Source organism: Podarcis filfolensis (genome assembly GCF_964270895.1).
Source record: "Podarcis filfolensis genome assembly, chromosome: 2".
Lineage (NCBI taxonomy): Eukaryota > Metazoa > Chordata > Lepidosauria > Squamata > Lacertidae > Podarcis > Podarcis filfolensis.
In genome coordinates this window covers 21,046,410-21,066,435 of record NC_139605.1, presented here as the reverse complement: position 1 = coordinate 21,066,435, position 20,026 = coordinate 21,046,410, and the positions used below count along the sequence as shown (strand labels likewise).

General features: G+C 47.0%; 1 protein-coding gene across 1 annotated transcript in view; it reads left to right on the top strand.

Annotated features, from left to right (window-relative positions):
• Nucleotides 1-19,706, top strand: part of LOC310757096 (monoacylglycerol lipase ABHD6-like) — a 28,562-nt gene extending 8,856 nt beyond the window's left edge. The window contains exons 2-9 of the mRNA XM_083602249.1: nucleotides 7,819-7,967; nucleotides 10,382-10,538; nucleotides 11,423-11,539; nucleotides 12,550-12,682; nucleotides 13,910-14,070; nucleotides 15,006-15,060; nucleotides 17,502-17,602; nucleotides 19,052-19,706. Coding sequence (XP_083458375.1) covers nucleotides 7,846-7,967; nucleotides 10,382-10,538; nucleotides 11,423-11,539; nucleotides 12,550-12,682; nucleotides 13,910-14,070; nucleotides 15,006-15,060; nucleotides 17,502-17,602; nucleotides 19,052-19,228 — 1,023 coding nt within the window. The 5' untranslated portion in view covers nucleotides 7,819-7,845 and the 3' untranslated portion in view covers nucleotides 19,229-19,706. The remainder of the gene's footprint in view (nucleotides 1-7,818; nucleotides 7,968-10,381; nucleotides 10,539-11,422; nucleotides 11,540-12,549; nucleotides 12,683-13,909; nucleotides 14,071-15,005; nucleotides 15,061-17,501; nucleotides 17,603-19,051) is intronic.
• The last annotated feature ends 320 nt before the right edge of the window (nucleotides 19,707-20,026 follow it).

Sequence of the window (20,026 nt, the reverse complement as noted above, 5' to 3'; positions counted from 1 at the left end):
GTAAACGGGACAGCAAAACTTTCCTGGGACTCTGCCATCCTCCCTGGGGCTTAGGAACGATACTCACACACCTGTAGACCGTCTCCCAGCTGCTGAGGTGGCTCCTTGAGGAACAAGACGTCTTCCAGCGAGTACAAACTGCGCAGTGCCTGTTTAAAACTTTTTCTAGGCATGTTGCAGGACTCAAGCTGCTTTGAAGGCTTTCGTTGTCGGCAACCGCTTCTGTCTTCGCTCCAGTCCTTTCATAAATCACTCTGAACTGCACTCCTTATCTCCTTCTTGACGTACAAACAGCCATAACCTGTCCATTAAACTTTAATTAGTTTAATGTTAAGTAAACGTCCAGTGCGCTTCCAACGCCATAAATCTTATCTCAGCAGAGAATTTCATGCAGCGGTTGAAGAAGGCAGGAGAGACAGTACCTTTCAATGAAGAATCCTGGAGCAAGCACTTTGGAACTCAGGAAAAAACTTTATTTACAAAAGAAAAACCCTGGCGATAAAGCACACGTGCTTTTATCCCCGGCATAAAGAAAACTTTAAACTTAACTCATATCAGCAAACACGCCCATGGCCACAAACTGAGTCTGCGAGTCAGGTCAAGGGGGGAAAAACACATGGGTGAACTGACTATTTATGCAAACTAACTCACATTCCTGGATGCTTAATGACTTCCAGCTGCTCAGTGATTAGAGCGACTTGTTACCTCTTAACCCTTTAGTACCAACACATGGCGACACTAGGGCTCTCCCAGTTTGTTTCGGGCCCCACACATCAAGCAGGCCACACGCTGGATTTGATCTTTGGCGTCGGTATAGATGTGATCATGTCTCCTTCGATGAAGGTGCCACGGTCAGATCACTACGCCTTGAAAGCCAGGATTGACTTTCCACCCCCACCCTGCTTAGGTGGCGAGCCGATGGAGGCTGATGGACCCTGATAGATTCTGTCAAGCCTTGCGGGACCTTGCTCCCCCTGGCGACTCATTGACTGAGCTTGTTGAGGGCTGGAATATCCAGCTCCTGGCAGCCATCAATGAGATCGCACCTAAGTGCCCTCTGCGACCCCGCAGAAACCAGGCTTCCTGGTTTACCGAGGAGCTTCGGAAAATGAAGCGGGACCTCAGACGGCTAGAGCGAGTATGGCGGGGTGCCCATGACAGAGCCTCAAGAACATCTTATAGGGTTTTTATGAAAACCTACGAGATGGCAGTGAAGGCCGTTAAGAAGTCTTCTCGGCCTCCATTGCATCCGCTAGCTCTCGCCCGGCGCAATTATTTAGTATAATTAGGTCTTTAACGTCCCTTGAAGGACAGCCAAATTTAAATAACAATTTCACACAGCTGTGAGGCATTTGCCAGCTTTTTTGCGGAGAAGGTCCTGTTGCTTCGCCATGACCTCCCTGCCAATTTGGATACAATAAAGGAACTGGAGGCCCCTCAACTGTCCTCAGGTCCAGTATTGGACCACTTTGACAGGATATCCCCAGCCGATGTGGACAGACTCCTCCAAGCTGGAAAGCCCACCACCTGTCCTCTCGACCCGTGCCCGTCTTGGCTGATTAGAGCGTGTCCAGACGAGGTGCGGGCCCCCCTGGGGGATATCATCAATTTGTCCCTTGGCACTGGGATATTCCCAGGGGAACTGAAGGAGGCAGTGGTGCGCCCGCTCTTAAAGAAAACATCATTAGATCCCTTAGATCTATCCAATTACCGCCCAGTTTTGAATCTTCCATTCCTGGGTAAGGTGATTGAGAGAGCGGTTGCTGAACAGCTTGGCAGGTTTCTGGATGAAACATCGGCTCTGGATCCATTCCAGTCTGGCTTCCGTGCTGGTCATGGGACCGAGATGGCTCTGGTCGCCCTAACAGATGATCTCCGCAGGCAGCTGGATCGAGGCGGGTCAGGGCTGCTGATTCTTCTAGACCTGTCAGCAGCCTTCGACATGGTCGATCACGAACTTCTGGACCACCGCCTTGCCGACGTGGGGATCCAGGGCACAGTCCTTCAATGGCTGCGCTCGTTTCTCTCTGGTCGGGGACAGAGGGTGGCGCTTGGGGGGGAATTGTCATCGCGCCACTCCTTGGTGTGTGGAGTGCCTCAGGGTGCGATTCTCTCCCCGATGCTTTTTAACATCTTTATGCGCCCCCTCGCCCAGCTTGTTCGGAGTTTTGGGCTGGGTTGCCATCAATATGCTGATGACACCCAACTCTATCTGTTGATGGATGGCCATTCTGACTCGGCCCCAGACACACTGACCAGATGTCTGGAAGCTGTGGCTGGATGGTTACGTGGGAGCCGGTTGAAATTAAATCATTCGAAGACAGAGGTCCTCTGGCTGGGACGGGACGATATGGGATTGAGGGGGCAACGCCCATCTCTTGCGGGGGTGCAATTAGTGCCAGCACCGTCTGTTAAGAGTTTGGGTGTAATCTTCGATACCTCCCGCTCTATGGAGGCGCAGATTACAGCTATAACAAAGGCGGCATTTTTTCATCTCCGCCAAGCTAAGCAGTTGGCTCCTTACCTCTCTCGCCCTGACCTAGCCACTGTGATCCACGCGACAGTCACCTCCAGACTGGATTATTGTAACTCACTCTACGTGGGGCTGCCCTTGAGACTGACCCAGAAACTCCAGTGGGTGCAGAATGCCACGGCGAGACTCCTTATGGGGTCTTTGCTGCGAGATCATATTCATCTGGTACTATACCAGCTGCACTGGCTCCCGGTGGAGTACAGGATCAGGTTTAAGGTGCTGGTTTTAACCTTTAAAGCCCTATACGGCCTAGGACCCTCGTACCTGCGGGACCGCCTCTCTCGGTATGCCCCACGGAGGAACTTACGGTCTGCAAATAAAAACATCCTGAAGATCCCAGGCCACAGAGAGGTTAGGCTGGCCTCAACTAGAGCCAGGGCTTTCTCGGCTGCAGCTCCAATCTGGTGGAACGCTCTGTCACAAGAGACTAGGGCCCTGCGGGACCTGACATCTTTCCGCAGGGCCTGCAAGACAGAGCTGTTCCACCAGGCCTTTGGTCAGGGCACAGCCTGACTCCCTCCTCTGGCAATCTGCACAGAATTTTGCTTAATGGTTGCCATCAATTTGATTTTAATTAATTTTTATAATGAAATGTTTTTAGAATGTTGGATTATTTGATTGTTGTTAGCCGCCCTGAGCCCGGCTTCGGCTGGGGAGGGCAGGATATAAATAAAATTTATTATTATTATTATTATTATTATTATTATTATTATTATACGGCCCCAAAATGATAAATGTAACCTATTCCAAGTTTCTAAATTTCTCTTTATCTCCTTCCATACATAAAGTTGAAATAGGTCTATATTTTTTGTTGTCATCCATATGCCAAGATATTTCACCCTTTTTTTTTTATCTCCAACCCTGAGATTTTTTGTAGTTCACTTTTTTCTTGATTCCCCATATTTTTAACTAATAGATTTGGGGTTTTTAAATAGTTTATCTTAAAGCCAGCTAGGTGTCCAAATTCATTTACACATTCTATTGCTCTTGGGATGCAATGTTTAATTGTTTTTTAATGATTGTTCTCCCTCCTATGTTCTTAGCTATTCTTATTTTCTCTCTCTCTCACACACACACTTTTTTAAATTTTCTGTTTTACAGTTTAGAATACATTTAAGCAACTTTAAAATATCAGTGACTTTCCTTCTTCTCTTTCCATGGTTCATTTTTCGTATCATAAATCCCTGGATATTTGACATAAACTAAACCGTTCAGTATTCCATTATTACATCCATCAAAACTTATTTACACTGCTGGATGTATCTTAATATTCCCAACGTTTTCAAGTTAGTTATTCTTATTTTCATTTGTAAGCTGTCCTGAGTTCCTGTCAGGGGGAAAAGTGGGGTGTTATAAATATACGATGATGATGATGATGATGATGATGATCACCACTTAGCGATTATAGTTCAATATAGGTCAACAGTAAGAATGCAACAGTATTATATATGTTTGTTTTTCATGCAAGCCTCTTTTAAACAAAAAACAAACAAACGACTCCAATACATATATGAGAAAAGACAGACTGAAAAATATGTTGAGAAAATATGAATAATTTAAGTGCACAACTCATAGGCTGTGGCACGGTGCTGAACTCCTCATACTATCTAAGAGAGAGGCTTCTGGATCATAATATTTGCTTCTTGTTACTGCTGTAATTTATATCGTTCATCTTATGCTGGGGGCTATCACTTGACTTTGCATTATTGCAAGATGGTGGAGGTGATGAAACTTACAGGGGAAACAGAACCTGCTGCTATAACAAGCTCAGACAGGAATGCACACAGTAGTGTCACTAAATTGATAGTTAAAAGTCCTGCATTTCTAGAGTCTTAAAAGGCATCTGAAAGTCATTAATCAGCCTAATTTATAGTTGTGCAAAGTTTACTGGGTATTAGGAGCATAGGGCTGGAACCAATCAAGTTCTACTCAAAGTAGACTCATTTAAGTTATGTGGCCTACTCTAAGTAGGACCAGTGTTAGCCACAACCCATTTGGTCCCAGGCAAAACAGATTTCAAAATAACTTCCCAAATAATAACTTAAAATTTAAGAAAGGTAAAAAATAGCAGATGATTATATATGAAAACACAGGTCTCAAGAAGGAAAGAAGGAAACACAGAACCATACTAAGGTTGTAATGTAAGTAGAGATAGAAAGTAGGTTGGGTTCCAGGAAAAAGCATTAGCTGCTTTCTAAAAAAAAGTGTTGTGAAACTGTCCCTAAAAGGAGGAGGAGGAGGGTTGGTGATCGTGCAAGCACCAGACAATCAGCGCTGATGTCTCCTGTAACTTGTAGAGCTGGTGTTCGCTGGGGTCAGCCAAAGAAGAAAACCATTTCATACCCGCCAACATTTATCCGATGAAAATAAGGACGTCCTATTCCATAATAGTAATTTTACTATTTATACCTCACCCATCTGATTGAGTTGCCCCAGCCACTCTGGGCAGCTTCCAACATATATAAAAACATATATAAACTTCCCTATACGGGGCTGCCTTCAGATGGCTTTATACCCGCCAACATTTCGCTGATGAAAATAAGGACAGCCTACCATACCTTCCGATGTTTCTCTGATGAAAATAGGGACGTCCTAGGGAAAAGCGGGATATTCCAGTATCAAATCAGCAACCGGGAGCCAGTGTGGTATAGTAGTTAAGAGCGGTGGACTTGTAATCTGGTGAACCGGGTTCGCTTCCCTGTTCCTCCACATGCAGCTGCTGGGTGACCTTGGGCTAGTCACACTTCTTTAAAGTCTCTCAGACCCACTCACCTCACAGAGTGTTTGTTGTGGGGAAGGAAGGGAAAGGAGATTGTTAGCCATTTGGAGAATCCTTAGGGTAGTGATAAAGTCGGATATCAAATCCAAACTCTTCTTCTGTAAATCCGGGACTATCCCTGGAAAATAGGGACACTTGGAGAGTCTGCTATTTGTTTGAACAGGATGCTGTGAGCCTGGCAGCATTTTCAAAAGTGTGCTGTTGCCAAGTAAATAAAACAGAAATAGAGTAAAATCCCCCCGCCCCACAGTAGCATTACTAAGAGTATGCAAGGAGGACTTTGTGCTGAAGCCAAAGCTTTCATGGGACGCGGGTGGCGCTGTGGGTTAAACCACAGAGCCTAGGACTTGCCGATCAGAAGGTTGGCAGTTCGAATCCCCGCAACGGGGTGAGCTCCCGTTGCTTGGTCCCTGCTCCTGCCAACCATGAGTTCGAAAGCACATCAAAGTGCAAGTGGATAAATAGGTACCGCTCCGGCGGGAAGGTAAACGGCGTTTCCGTGCGCTGCTCTGGTTCGCCAGAAGCGGCTTAGTCATGCTGGCCACATGACCCAGAAGCTGTATGCCGGCTCCCTTGGCCAATAAAGCAAGATGAGCGCCGCAAACCCAGAGTTGGTCACAAGCGCACCTAATGGTCAGGGGTCCCTTTACCTTTACCTTTAAAGCTTTCACCTCGGCCGCAGTAGTGAGGCAAACAATTACAATTCTAGGGGGAGAGTTTCACAAATGGGACACCATGACTGAGAAGGCCTTTCGCCACATCACACAGCAAACTGCACCAATGGGCAGGACTGTGAGGAGGGCATCCTCAACAGTTCTTAAAGCCCAGGTTGGCAGATACCAAGAGACGTGCCCCTTCAAGTAATTTGGATCTATGTCCTCTGGGGATTTATATGGTAATACCCGGACCTTGAATTGGTCACGGTAGCATACTGGTAACCAGTGCAGTACATATAGGCCCACTGTTAAGTGGTCCTGCTTAGAAATGTCATTAGGGCAGCAGCAATCTGCACTAGTTGAGGCTTCTGAATTGTCTTCGCAGGGACATCTAAGTAGAGCACATTGCAGCAATCAAAGCCCTGGGTGGTGAGAGCACGGGTAATTGTGGTCAGGCTATCCCAGTCCAGGAATGGTCATCGCAGGCACTACTTGTCATGGCCATCACTAGGTCTTCCAGTGGAATCCAGAAGGACCCCTAAGCTATAAAGGTGCTTCTTCAAGGAGCGCTTTACCCCATCTAGAACAATCTGCCTCCCCAGATGCCAGACCCAGGAACCACCCACCAGCAGTGGGAGCAGTCTTCTACGGGACACTGACCTTTAACTGAGTTGATAATTAGCTACTGTTGTTTTCTGCTAGCTAACACGTGAGTGTTAACCTTAGATCAGGTCTCAAAGGTATTAGGTTGCAAATCTCCATTTAGAAAGCCTTTGGCTTTCGTTCCCAAGCTCTGTGGAAATAAAGATGTGTCAGTGGCTCTTTAGGGAAGCAGGTCCAGGCAAAATGGAAGCTGTAGGGAGAGACAGCTTTGCTTATAGGTCTGTTTGGCATTTTCTTTTATTTCGAAGATGCTGAGCCTGTGCTGAACATCACAAGATATTGTATGGATATTTTGGAGGTATCATTTGATGTCTTGTGTTCTGTTATGAAGAAAGTTCTGCAAGTAAAGTTTTTGAATGATATCTCATGTGTCTCGGTAATGCTACGTTTCAAAAGGAGTCGGACACTTCAAGCTGTGCAATATTAATATCTGCAATAATTGAGACTGGGAGTAGTTTGCCTAAGGCTACCCAGTGAGTTCATAGCAGAGGTGAGGTTCAAAACAAAACATCCTTACTCAAAACTCAATCTCTTAACCAGCATGCAACAGATTTTAGTCATAAAATACTTTGATCATTAAATGATCAAAGTACTTTTAGCCCAGGCTACACAAGGAATACAAAACAAAAAGAAAAAAATAATCATATAAATGGGGAGGAGAGATTGCAAACACACAAAAATTGAACTAACCCCATTTTGCAAGAGAAGTGTATTTACTGGTGTCTGTTACAGCAGAAACCATGTTAACTGTTATGTACTGAGTAGAATAGGATCCAAAATGCAGCAGTCTGATTGGTCCTAGAACAATAGGATCCAAAATGCAGCAGTCTGGTTGGTCCTAGAACAATAGGATTCAGAAAGCAATAGTCTGATTGGTCCACAGGAGCCACCCAATCCAGCTCCAGGTGGAAGTGAATCCACAACCTGATTGGCCTACAGGAGAATCCCGGAATTAGCCAATCACGTGCGGCCCATTGTGTAAATATTGTATATAAAGCAGACATTCTGGGGGAACTCCCATTCCTCCTCACCACTATGAGCTGAATAAAGAGCATGAAATCCACTCTCGACTCCGAGTATATTTCATTAACCTTAATATTACATGCCCTGTCCTCTTCCCCTTTCATCATAACACTTGGCTTTAGTCCTTTTTATCTTTGATTATTATTATTATTTTTACTTTTCAGGTAGAGGAGAAACTTAATATCACAAACATGGATTTTGCTCTGATCAAGATATTCTTGATAGTCATAGGTTTCACTGTGGGGATCTTATTGACGGCTTTTCTCACAATATACTTCCGATGGCCTTCACTATTGATCAAGATAGCGATACGGTAAGTATATTTCTTGGAAAATGTACAGAATGATATGCATGCCTTGCGCAATTAGGTCAGCGATAGGGAGCCTCTGGCCCGCCAGGTGTTGCAGAACTACAGCTCCCATAATCCCTGTCCATTGGCCATGTTTCCTAGAGCTGGTAGGAGTTGTAGTCCAGCGACAACTGGAGGCCCAAAGGTCCCGCAGTCCTCAACTATGTGGTGTCTCAACTGCACACAGTAATGCTGCAAGATCAGAATCTAAAAAGGTGGATTATAGAAAGCGGGCATTGTACCAAGAGGGGAGACCACACAGAGATGTGTGTAGTTCTGAGCATCTTCAAGAAAGTGTTTGGAAACACATTGAAGGGGGGGGTGGAAAACCAGCTACAGATTGCAAACAACAGGAGCAAAGCATATCAAACAGATCTGCAACCAACTACCACTTCTAAGAAGGCTTCAGCTGGGCAATTTCGAATGGGCAGTAAACAGAGGCATAGCATGGGGGGTGCCGGGGGTGCCATGATCCCGGATGCAATTTGGAGAGGGGTGCAAACAGGTGCCCCCACCATAGCTGTCAACCGTCCCTTATTTGGCAGGAAAGTCCATTACCCCAGCGCCGTGTCCCACTGCTGTCCCTTACTGATGATGTCCCTTAAATTTCCCAGGTTTCAAAGGAAGCAGCTCTTCTCCCTCCCTCCCTGCTGGCCAGAGAGGAGGGAGGCTCCAACTGTGTTGCTTGGCTGCATTGCTCACCCAATAAGGAGTCTAAGAACGAGTAGGGGGTGGAGCTTGCATGCCTTGTGCCGATCAAATCGGCCGTGTTGCCTGGGGACTCGCCTTTGCTCAGTGCTTCCCAGCAGAGAGGTGACGGTGGTTTTCCTTGCTGCATCCCCTTTGCCGGGTTGCTGCGCTGTGGGAACCACCGCTTGAGGCTTTGTTTGGCTGCTGGCTGGGCTTTCTGCCTTTGGCTTGGAGGGGCTCAGAAGTTGAACATACCTGTGCTTGGAAAATCCTTTATTTTGGCTGCTGATCCCTTATTTTCGAGGCTGCTGGTCCCTTATTTTCAAATCTGTAAGTTGACAGCTATGGCCCCCACAGCAGGCTCGCTCCGTGCCAGAAAGAGCTGCGCCTTGGCTGCGGCGCTTGTGCCTGGCACAGCTCCATGGGATCCTCTGACCTGACGGCGGAGAGGAGGAAAGTGGGCAGCAGCTTCCCCAACCCTCTCCTAACCCTGAACTGTGACACGCAGAGAGGGCCCTCTGCACCCTGCCCTCCCCCCGAGGGCATGCCCTGCATCCCTACCCCAGGCAGCGTGGGCATACGCTCTGCCGCTAGCAGCAAGGTCAGTTACGGAGTTCACCCAAACCAGAGAAGAAGTCAAGTTATGTGACGTAAGAGTGATGCTAAGGGTAGGCCCAAATTTAGGTTTGATGAGGCCCAAAGCTACTGAAGGTATCTCTGCCTGGGGAGAGCATTACACAAGCAGGGAGTAACCACAGGGAGTAACTAAGATCCTGGCCACTGGTCCCATCACCTCCTGGCAAATAGAGGGGGAAGAAATGAAGGCAGTGAGAGATTTTACTTTCTTGGGCTCCATGATCACTGCAGATGGTGACAGCAGCCACAAAATTAAAAGACTCCTGCTTCTTGAGAGAAAAGCAATGACAAACCTAGACAGCATCTTAAAAAGCAGAGACATCACCTTGCCAACAAAGGTCTGTATAGTTAAAACTATGGTTTTCCCAGTATGATGTATGGAAGTGAGAGCTGGACCATAAAGGCTGATCGCTGAAGAATTGATGCTTTTGAATTATGGTGCTGGAGGAGACTCTTGAGAGTCCCATGGACTGCAAGAAGATCAAACCTATCCATTCTGAAGGAAATCAGCCCTGAGTGCTCACTGGAAGGACAGATCCTGAAGCTGAGGCTCCAATACTTTGGCCACCTCATGAGAAGAGAAGACTCCCTGGAAAAGACCCTGATGTTGGAAAAGATGGAGGGCACAAGGAGAAGGGGACGACAGAGGACGAGATGGTTGGAGAGTGTTCTCAAAGCTACCAGCATGAGTTTGACCAAACTGCAGGAGGCAGTGGAGGACAGGAGTGCCTGGTGTGCTCTGGTCCATGGGGTCACGAAGAGTCGGACACGACTAAACGACTAAACAACAACAACAACAACAACATCCAGTTTAGTTTTTCCTTTGATTTTTTGGGGGGCCCCAAGAGAGTGGGGTCCTAAGCTATAGCTTGTTTAGCTTATACGTAAATCACTGAGGGCAGCATGCAGGCTGCAACATCTGTCTTAAAGCGAAGATACGGATCTGGCAATGATAAATGACCTCTACAAAACCATCGCGTTGATTCCCTGCAAAACATCCTTCCTGTGCATTATCTCCTTTATCTTCCTCTCTTTTCTCTCTTTACTTGTAGGTTCAAACGCTGGCAGACCGGGGTGGAGGTAAAATATGCCACCTTCAAGGACTACCGGTTCTGTTACTTCTGCCGTGGAAAGCCTGGACCCCAACCAGTCATGCTGATGCTTCATGGGTTCTCCGTCAGCAAAGACATGTGGTTAGGCACAGTTGAAGTATGTTCCCATTTTGCTGTTCAGGGCCTGGGACCTCCTCCTCCTCCTCCTCCTCCTCCTCCTCCTCCTCCTCCTCCTCTTCCTCCTCCTTTTATTTATACCCTGCCCACGTGGCTGGTTTAACCCAGCCATTCTTGGCGGCTTACAGTAAATAAAAAAATTGTAAAACATTAGATATTAAAATTTTCCCGATACAGGGCTGCCTTCAGATGTCTTCTAAAAGTCAGGTAGTTGTCTATTTCCTTGATATCTGATGGGAGGACGTTCCACAGGGCAGGTGCCATCACCAAGAAGGCCCTCTGCCTGGTTCCCTGTAACCTCACTTCTTGCAGTGAGGGAGCCGCCAGAAGGCCGTCGGAGCTGGACTTCAGTGTCTGGGCCAAACGATGGGGGTGGAGATGCTCCTTCAGGTACACTGGGCCGAGGCTGCTTAGTGCTTTAAAGGTCAGCACCAACACTTTAAATTGTGCTCGGAAACGTACTGGGAGCCAATGTAGGTCTTTCAGGACCGGTGTTGTGTGGTCTCTGCAGCCACTCCCAGTCACCAGTCTAGCTTCTGCAGATCAGGGCTTCAGGATCCTGCCCCACTAAAAGAGGCCACAATGCCACCCTTCAAATTAAGGGTCAATAGCCTAGGTAAAGAGAGAAGACAGTGCAGAAGTGATTTCCAGTATATGGTGAGAGAAATGCTCAGAACCAGCCCTTACACAAGAACCTGTGTGGTTCTCTTCCTTGCTGTCTGCAAACCTGTGAAAACGCAGCCCTCTCTCATGAGCGGTTTTCAAGACAAAGGCTCCCCAGGTGTTTTCTTGTTTTAAATTCTCACTTATCAAGGCAAATTGCTTCGATTGCTTAGTTTCTTTCCTGGTTCCATCTTTCCACAGCTCTTTCCCAAGGATCTCCACTTCATCTGCCTTGACATGCCTGGCCATGGGGAAAGCACTCACTTGCAGGGAGAGGAGAGCTACACAGCAGCTGCTCAGGTGGAAAGGGTACACCAGGTAAGTCTTTGCCCTTAGCTGTCCACAGGTGCACAGCCCCTTGAAGGCTGGCAAGTGAGAGGTTCTGGTAAAAATGCCTGCCTTCTTTTTATTTGCTGGAGGGGAATCCTGTTTCTGCATCACTGTAGTGTCAAAATTCCTGCAATTAAGATTACTGCTGCCGAATTAACTTTCATCTGTTGGTGAAACCACTTACATGCACTATTCATTGCAGCTTTGCCACTTTAACTCACCAGTTGGTTGATTCCCCCCTCCCCCCCCCCCCCGCAGAGAGAAACCAGTAGGGCTCTGGGCCCTTGTGGTCTACCTGAACCAGGGGTCAGCAAAGTTTTTGAGGTTTGGGCCATTTCGCAGTCTCGCAGACACCACAGTGGGCTGGAGGGTGTGAGTAAGCGCGCGCGCACACACACATGCATACGCAAACGCTATTTCCACTGCTCCTTCTGGTGCTGAGGAGGCGTGTGCGGCTTCCCATAGGCTGCAGGAGCTTCCTGCAGCCAATGGGAAGGTGGTCAGCGTCACGGAAGGCGGTCCCCGCTCTGCTCTGCGCCTGGGATATCTGGGGAGCAAGCAGCATTGTGCAGCAGGCCTTTGAGTGCCACCACTTCCGCTCTCCCTTTGGCATCCTGGGAAAAGCAGTACAGTGGTACCTCGGGTTACATACGCTTCAGGTTACAGACTCTGCTAACCCAGAAATAATACCTCGGGTTAAGAACTTTACCTCAGGATGAGAACAGAAATCGTGTGGCGGCAGCAGGAGGCCCCATTAGCTAAAGTGGTGCTTCAGGTTAAGAACAGTTTCAGGTTAAGAACGGACCTCCGGAACGAATTAAGTACTTAACCTGAGGTACCACTGTAGAGGCAACAGTAGGATCTCCCACACTTTCCCAACCCGTCTTATGTCAGCTAGAATCTGTGACAAGAGCCCCAAGTCTTCTTGGGAGTACCCGCAAAGAGTGCTGGAGAGCTGGAAGACAGCACAACATCTCCACCCGTGTGTCTTCTTTCAGTTTGTTGAGTGCACTGGTCTGAACCAAAAGCCTTTCCACCTGGTTGGCATGTCCTTGGGTGGAATGATTGCTGGCACTTATGCTGCTTGGTATCCATCTGAGGTCTGCTGCTTATCCCTCATGTGCCCAGCAGGTGAGTGTGCGCCGCTTATCCCTCCTTTGCCCAGCAAGTCTAACACTGCAAACAAGTCCCACTGAATTCAAGGTGATTTATATCTGATTAGGTAAGCCTAGGGTTGTGCCATAAGGCTGCAATCCTATACAGTGGTACCTCGGGTTACATACGCTTCAGGTTACATACACTTCAGGTTACAGACTCCGCTAACCCAGAAATAGTACCTCAGGTTAAGAACTTTGCTTCAGAATGAGAACAGAAATCATGCTCTGGTGGCACGGCAGCAGTGGGAGGCCCCATTAGCTAAAGTGGTGCTTCAGGTTAAGAACAGTTTCAGGTTAAGAACGGACCTCCGGAACGAATTAAGTACTTAACCCGAGGTACCACTGTACACACTTGCCTGAGAGTAAGTCCTATAGAGTTCAGAGGAACTAAACATGCATAGGATTGCATTTGGGGTACTGTTTAGCTTCTTCCTTTTTTGTTATTTTTGCCCTCATTGTCTCAATTGTTTTTATGAGTTTCAGTTAACAAGGCTCAAGGATGTGGGCATAGTGCTTGGATCAGTCAGGGTGACCCCTTGCGCTCTGGACCCTTGGCCATCATGGCGGATAAAAAATAGCAGGGAGAGGACAGCTGGCTGGGGCAGGGAAGTATACCTGAAGGAGTGCCTTCACCCCCATCATTCAGCCCGGACACTGAGGTCCAGCGCTGAGGGCCTTCTAGTAGTTCCCTCACTGTGAGAAGTGAGGTTACAGGGAACCAGGCAGAGGGCCTTCTCGGTGGTGGCACCCGCCCTGCGGAACGCCCTCCCATCAGATGTCAAGGAAATAAACAACTACCTGACTTTCAGAAGACATCTGAAGGAAGCCCTGTATGGGGAAGTTTTTAATGTTTGACATTTTATTATGTTTTTATATGTGTTGGAAGCCATGCAGAGTGACTGGAGAAAACCAGCCAGATGGGTAGGGTATGTATGTATGTATGTATGTATGTATGTATGTATGTATAAATGCCTCCTTGCGAGGAGGGTGGTCCTTGCCTGCTTGAAGGAGGTTGTAGGAAAACCACTCCTCAAGAAAACCTCCCCGAATTTGGAAAATTTGGAAAAGCCAGTTGCAAATCTCCCTTCCTTGGGCAAAGTTCTTGAGTGGGTGGTCGTGGACCAGATCCGGGATCTCAGTCTCGCCTTCTGGATTTGTTCGCCAGCAAATTCAGCCGTGCGCTTTATTTCCCGAACCTTAGGTCTGCAGTATCGCACAGAGAACGAGGTTGCCAAGCAATTGTTGGAGCTGAGTAAGACTAAGAGCTTGGGCAAGATACCTTGCCTTCCTTCGACTGTAAAGGAGGTAGAAGAAACCGTGGCACTCTCCCTATACCACGTTCCCAAAAATGTAAACAAACAGGTAAAGAAGCAGCCGTCTGCAGTTGGTAGTTCTCTGAGCTAAATATCTCTGCAGCCCTTTCTCCCTTCCCTGAACTGTTTTGTTGTCATAGTCAGAAAAGCCACAGGCTGAAATCCGAAAGGGAGAGTAAATAGGGAGGGTGACCAGGGGGCGCGTGCTGAGACTGTTGGCATTTGAGTTGAATGCCCAGCAGAAGCCAAACTGAATGCAGAGTCCCTGCTGGCGGAGCATGCTTCACCCTGGATACCATCACACTTAGACTCCAGGTTTTGGAAAATAAAAAAGCTAACGTTTACTGTTGGGAATACACGTTTGCTAGAATAAGGATCTTAGATGGAGATACAATAAGCTATGTTTGGATCTCCCAAGTATGTCTGCTATCATTAAGGAGGCCTGGAGAAGGAGGAAAGGAAGGAGGAATTGAGGTCAGCAACCCTAATTATCAGTCTAATCTGAAGATCAGCACGTCAGGTGAAAGAAGACAAGTCTAGGAAGCTTGGAGGTTTTTCTGGCTGGGGCTGATAGATGTTGAATTCTCAACCCCTGATTTACACACTGCAAGTTCATACTAAGTGAACTATCATTTAACTGCCTGTCATGTGTGTTAGGTTGTGGGCGAACATATCAGACGACACAGCGATTCTTCCAAAGCAGCTCTTTATTTGTAAGCTGGAACAGGACTGAACTGAGGAGCTCAGTCAGCCTGCTTTATGTCCACTAGACTGCAACAGTAACCATTTTCTGTAACTAGCCAATCACTGAACGTCACTTTCGATCCTTCATTTGCATACAAACTATCCAATCACTTAACATCACTTTCAATCCTTCATTTGCATAACTATCTACAGTATCCCCCTGCTGGCCCAGGGTGAGAACTTCAGTACATAACAATGTGCTTCCTGTGACTCTGACATCTCTTTGTTTTCCCTCCATAGTTCATGCAGGGATTTCTGGACTATCAGATTCCACATTACGCAATATTGAAAAAATGTAAGTGCAACAGTGACCAAAAAAAGGCTTCTAGTGAGATAACTCCAAATATGCAATTGCAGCCAGTCACAGCTCTTTGACTTGCATACCTGACTGACATACATGTTGATGTTTCTCATATTCACATCTTAAAAGTAATTTCACATAACTAAACAGCGAAGCCTCCTCAGAGACTTCTTCCCACTGTTAGAGAAATACTATGTTATCTTCAGCTCTGTTGTCGTGAATGAATCACACCAGTAATGATGCCAAAATGGATAGTTTATTGGTTCAGAATAACCATCTCCACAACTCATAACACTTGTCCATAAAGCCAGTGTGGTGTAGTGGTTAAGAGCGGTGGACCCATAATCTGGTGAACCAGGTTTGATTCCCCGATCTTCCACATGCAGCTGCTGGGTGACCTTGGGCTAGTCACACTTGAAGTCTCGCAGCCCCACTCACCTCACAGAGTGTTTGTTGTGGGGAAGGAAGGGAAAAGGAGATTGTTAGCCACTTGGAGACTCCTTAGGGTAGTGTTAAAGTGGGATATCAAATCCAAACTCTCTCTCTCTAACTTGTTTACAAACAGAGGGCCTTCTTGGTAGTGGCGCCCACCCTGTGGAACGCCCTCCCTTCAGATGTGAAGGAAATAAGCAGCTTTCCTATCTTTAAAAGACATCTGAAGGCGGATTTGTTCAGGGAAGTTTTTAATATTTAATATTTAACACTCGATTGGGAGCCGCCCAGAGTGGCTGGGGAAACTCAGCCAGATGGGTGGGGTATAAATAAATTATTATTATTATTATTATTATTATTATTATTATTATTATTATTACTGCCAGGGGCTCAGGAGCAGGAGCACAGGGGAGAGAGGAAATGGAGAGCGAAGGGGAAGAATCCGAGGGCAGTATAGGGGAGTATGACAGTGACCCAAGAGATTCCATGAGCTTCTCCAGCAAATCAGAAGATTCCCAGAAGGGGGCGCCGATGGTCAGGGCAAGGGGGGTCCCAGGGGGGACGCACCAGAAACAAGGAGCCAGCGGGGAACCCCGAAGCAGCAGCGGGGGATCAGGACCAGTTTCCCCACCAGAGCGTAGTGGGGGGGAAGAGTCACAACAGTAAAAATAATGCAGTTTACATAAAATCACAATCAATTAATTGAAATACATTCTAAAATCAATTCAGAGTCAAATCAATTCAGAGTCAAATTAATGGCAACCATTGGGCTAGAGTTCTATGAGGATTGCAGAAGGAGAGAGGGGATCAGACTGTGCCCTGGCCAAAGGCCTGGTGGAACAGCTCTGTCTTGCAGGCCCTGCGGAAAGATGTCAAGTCTATAAGGGCTATAACTTCTGGATCCAGCAGCCACTATATACAGAGTCCTTCTAGTTTCCAGACAGCAGTACCATCTCTTTTAGATATATACTGTGCTTTCATGTCTTCCTCATACTCCTCCCTGCCCCACAAGCCTCTCTATCCCCCACAGTCTGTCATTTTCCAATGGACTCTGTCTCTCTCTGCCTGTCACTCAAACTCCTCCCAACATTCCATTCTGCTGGCCCCTACTGTCCATCATTCTTCTAGCAGCTGTCCTGCCACAGGTGGTTTTCCAGAGTTCTGGCATCAAGGACCCTGGAAATCGCCGGCTTCTCAATGTTCCCTGGCACCTTGACAGAGCCAGGTTTCTTCCGGGTGCTGGCGAAAGCGAGAGGAAGTGGTTACAGTGAGCTGCCCTGCGGCTTAACATGGCATGCGAACTAGGCCAATGGATGCAGTTATTCTCTGCAGTATTTGTGGCACACCCTTTCTGAACAGCTTTCGATGTTTTAATAGACATTTTATTCGTTTTATTTTGAAGTGTCAATCATAACGAGAATGAGAATGAGGCATAGCTGTCAAGCGTCCCTTATTTGGCGGGACAGTCCCTTATCCCAGCGCTATGTCCCGCTGCTGTCCCTTATTGATGATATCCCTTAAATAAGTTACTGAAGGTAATGGGGCCCTTTCTATGTCCAGCTGTCCTTTGTCAACAACAAATTGTTGCTGTTTTTTGTGTTGAATATATGCTATATGGTAATTTATGGACCCAATAGGTATCTAAAACCATTTGCATGCAACAAAATATGTATTTTATCAAAATAATTGTTGATCCCTTATTTTGGCTGCTGATCCCTTATTTTCGAGGCTGCTGGTCCCTTATTTTCAAATCTGTAAGTTGACAGCTATGGAATAAGGACGACGGTTCACCAGGTTGCGAAACAGGCACACAGCTTAGGAAGCAAAGGGTTGTATTCGGCTAAGATATATTCAGAGCAGACCCACTGAAATCAATGAACCCGAGTTAGTCCATTTCAATGGGTCTGCTCTGAGCAGGACAAATGTAAGAGGCAACCCTAAAATGTGCAGAGAAAAATGTGATGACTGAAAGAAGTCTAATTTTGCTTTTTTTACTGGGAAAGGTTTGCTGGACTGTATCTCTGAGGAGTCCAGGTACAGCCTTCATGACAACATGAGCAAGATCAAGGCTCCCACACAGATTATTTGGGGAATGCACGACAAGGTTAGTGTGTGTGCGTGTGTGTGTGCTCTGCTTTCTTTTGCTGTGCTAATGGCTGGGTGCAGCTTAAAAGCCAACAATCACTTTTAGTCCTAGCCGATATTTTGAATTACTCCATTGTTACTTTGAACTGTTCTGCGAACTGTTATTCTCTGCATTCAGAAAAGCAGCTAGTACATTCCATAAGCAGCTGAAAAGCAAAGTCCCCAGTCCTGGGGGAGAGAGAGGCTCTACAGGGTGTTACCCAGGTATGGTGCAGGTGCTCATTGGCACTGCTATTGACACACATTCCTTGAATGCATGGAGAGGGCTGGAAAACAAAATTTGAGATATTGTACAAAGAAACACCCACCCACCTTGCGGCTAGAGCCATGTAACAAAAAATGAGAGAACCACTCGTCAATGGAAGTTTGCTGGTTCCAGAGGGAGTTGCTGTTAGGAGCTAGGGCAGAGAGAGATGCTTAAGAAAATGTCTGGCTGGTGGTGGTTTCAGCCTACCGAGCGGAGATGCAGAGGTCACATTAGAAGTTCTTGTATGGGGGGTGTGGGTGGCGTTGTGGTCTAAAACACTAAGCCTCTTGGGCTTGCCGATCAGAAGGTCGGCGGTTCAAATCCCTGCAATTGTCGGAATCTCCGCTACGACTGAGCTACTCCTCCAGTTGAGCCTTCGGAATCTCCTCCGATGATGATTAACGACCTGAGCCTTTGATAAGGCTCCAGGCACGTTCCCCATTCAGTAGAGTATCAAAGCAGCAGAAGGGACGAGAAATATGAGCTACATTGCCAGGCTTTATCTCTCGCTGTGCAGAGAGAAAAGAAATATGCATGCTCTCTCTGTGAAAGCAGAGAGCAACTGGAAAACAAAGGAACAGGAAACCAGTAACATCACATCCGTCTCCCGTGAGACTTCCAACAGCCTGGAATGGCCGGAATGCAAAACAGAGTCTTGTGACTCCAAGCACTGCACAGTGGCAACAAACAGAAACCAACAGCAGTGGGGTGAGCTCCCATTGCTCTGTCCCAGCTTCTGCCAACCTAGCAGTTTGAAAGCACACCAGTGTGAGTAGATAAATAGGTACTGCTGCGGCGGGAAGGTAGATGGCATTTCCATGCTCTCTGGTTTCCGTCATGGTGTTCTGTTGCGCCAGAAGCAGTTCAGTAATGCTGGCCACATGACCCAGAAAGCTGTCCGTGGACAAATGTCAGCTCCCTTGGCCTGAAAGCGAGATGAGCGCCGCAACCCCAATGTGATGGAAATGGCAAGGGATTAGCGAGCAGAATGAGTAGGGACACAGCCTGTAGTTTTAAAATCAAGATAGAGGTGGTCATCTTTATCCCCCCCCCCCCAAGAATGCCTGGGAGCAATGCTATGTCACTCTGTCCCGGAATTTTTGGCTGGGCTGCTGAGAACAATGTGGGCATCAGACATAAATTTCTTTTCATTTCTTTCAGATCACTGATCCTTCTGGAGGAGAAATTTTAGCTGCCACCATCCCCAACTCCCAACTGCATATGCTGGAGAAATGTGGACACTTCATGATGATGGACAGGCCCAAAGAATCCGCCAAGCTCCTTGTGGAATTCCACAATTCAGTCTGTGGCAAGGTGGAGGCTAAGAAGTCAATATAACCCTCACTAAGGAGTCAAGCAGATGGAGCATTTGAAGCAACTTTCTTGCTCTTGAAAGAAAAGGGGCCTCAAATGGACACTGTGGGTGTCTGGCCTGGTTCCTCCCCCCCCCTTCACTTATTTGCTTTGCTATATACTATTTGGAAGCTGGGATGACTGGCCTGGCCTCCCGCAGCTTCTGACAGAGCTTGGCATTTGTATGTTCAGACTGACTTCTTCCTTTGTGCAATTGTAACCTGCGGTAAGGCCAGGGGTAAGAGGGGTGATGTAGAAAAAAAATAGGGTTTGTCTTTTGCTGCCCAGCTCCCCAAGGGACTGTGTCCCCTAAGTCCATGATCGGCCAGAGATGAATGGATGAAGGCAAGGATCCAAAGAAAGGAAGGGAGATCTAAACAGCTCTGTTTTAATATTTGATAAATTATTGTATTTTAATATTTTGCTGGAAGCAGCCCAGAATGGCTGGGGAAACCCAGCCAGATGGGCAGGGTATAAATAATAAATTATCAATATTATTCTGTTGCAACAGAGTTCCCTCCCGTACTTGCAAGGAGGTAGGAGAGACCCCCAACAAAGGTGTGCAAGTCCCTATAAAGACTTTATATGACGTCTGTATAAAGACTTTTGAAATTGCCCACGCCTTAGCCCAAGACCACTCCAAAAACATCAGACATAGAAAAAGGTATTTAAATATACCTTCCTGAAGAAACCAGAGGCCTTTCTCCTGGGCATAGTCGGCCAATTGGTGCCAAAGAAGGATAGAACTTTCTTCATGTATGCAACAACAGCAGCAAGAATACT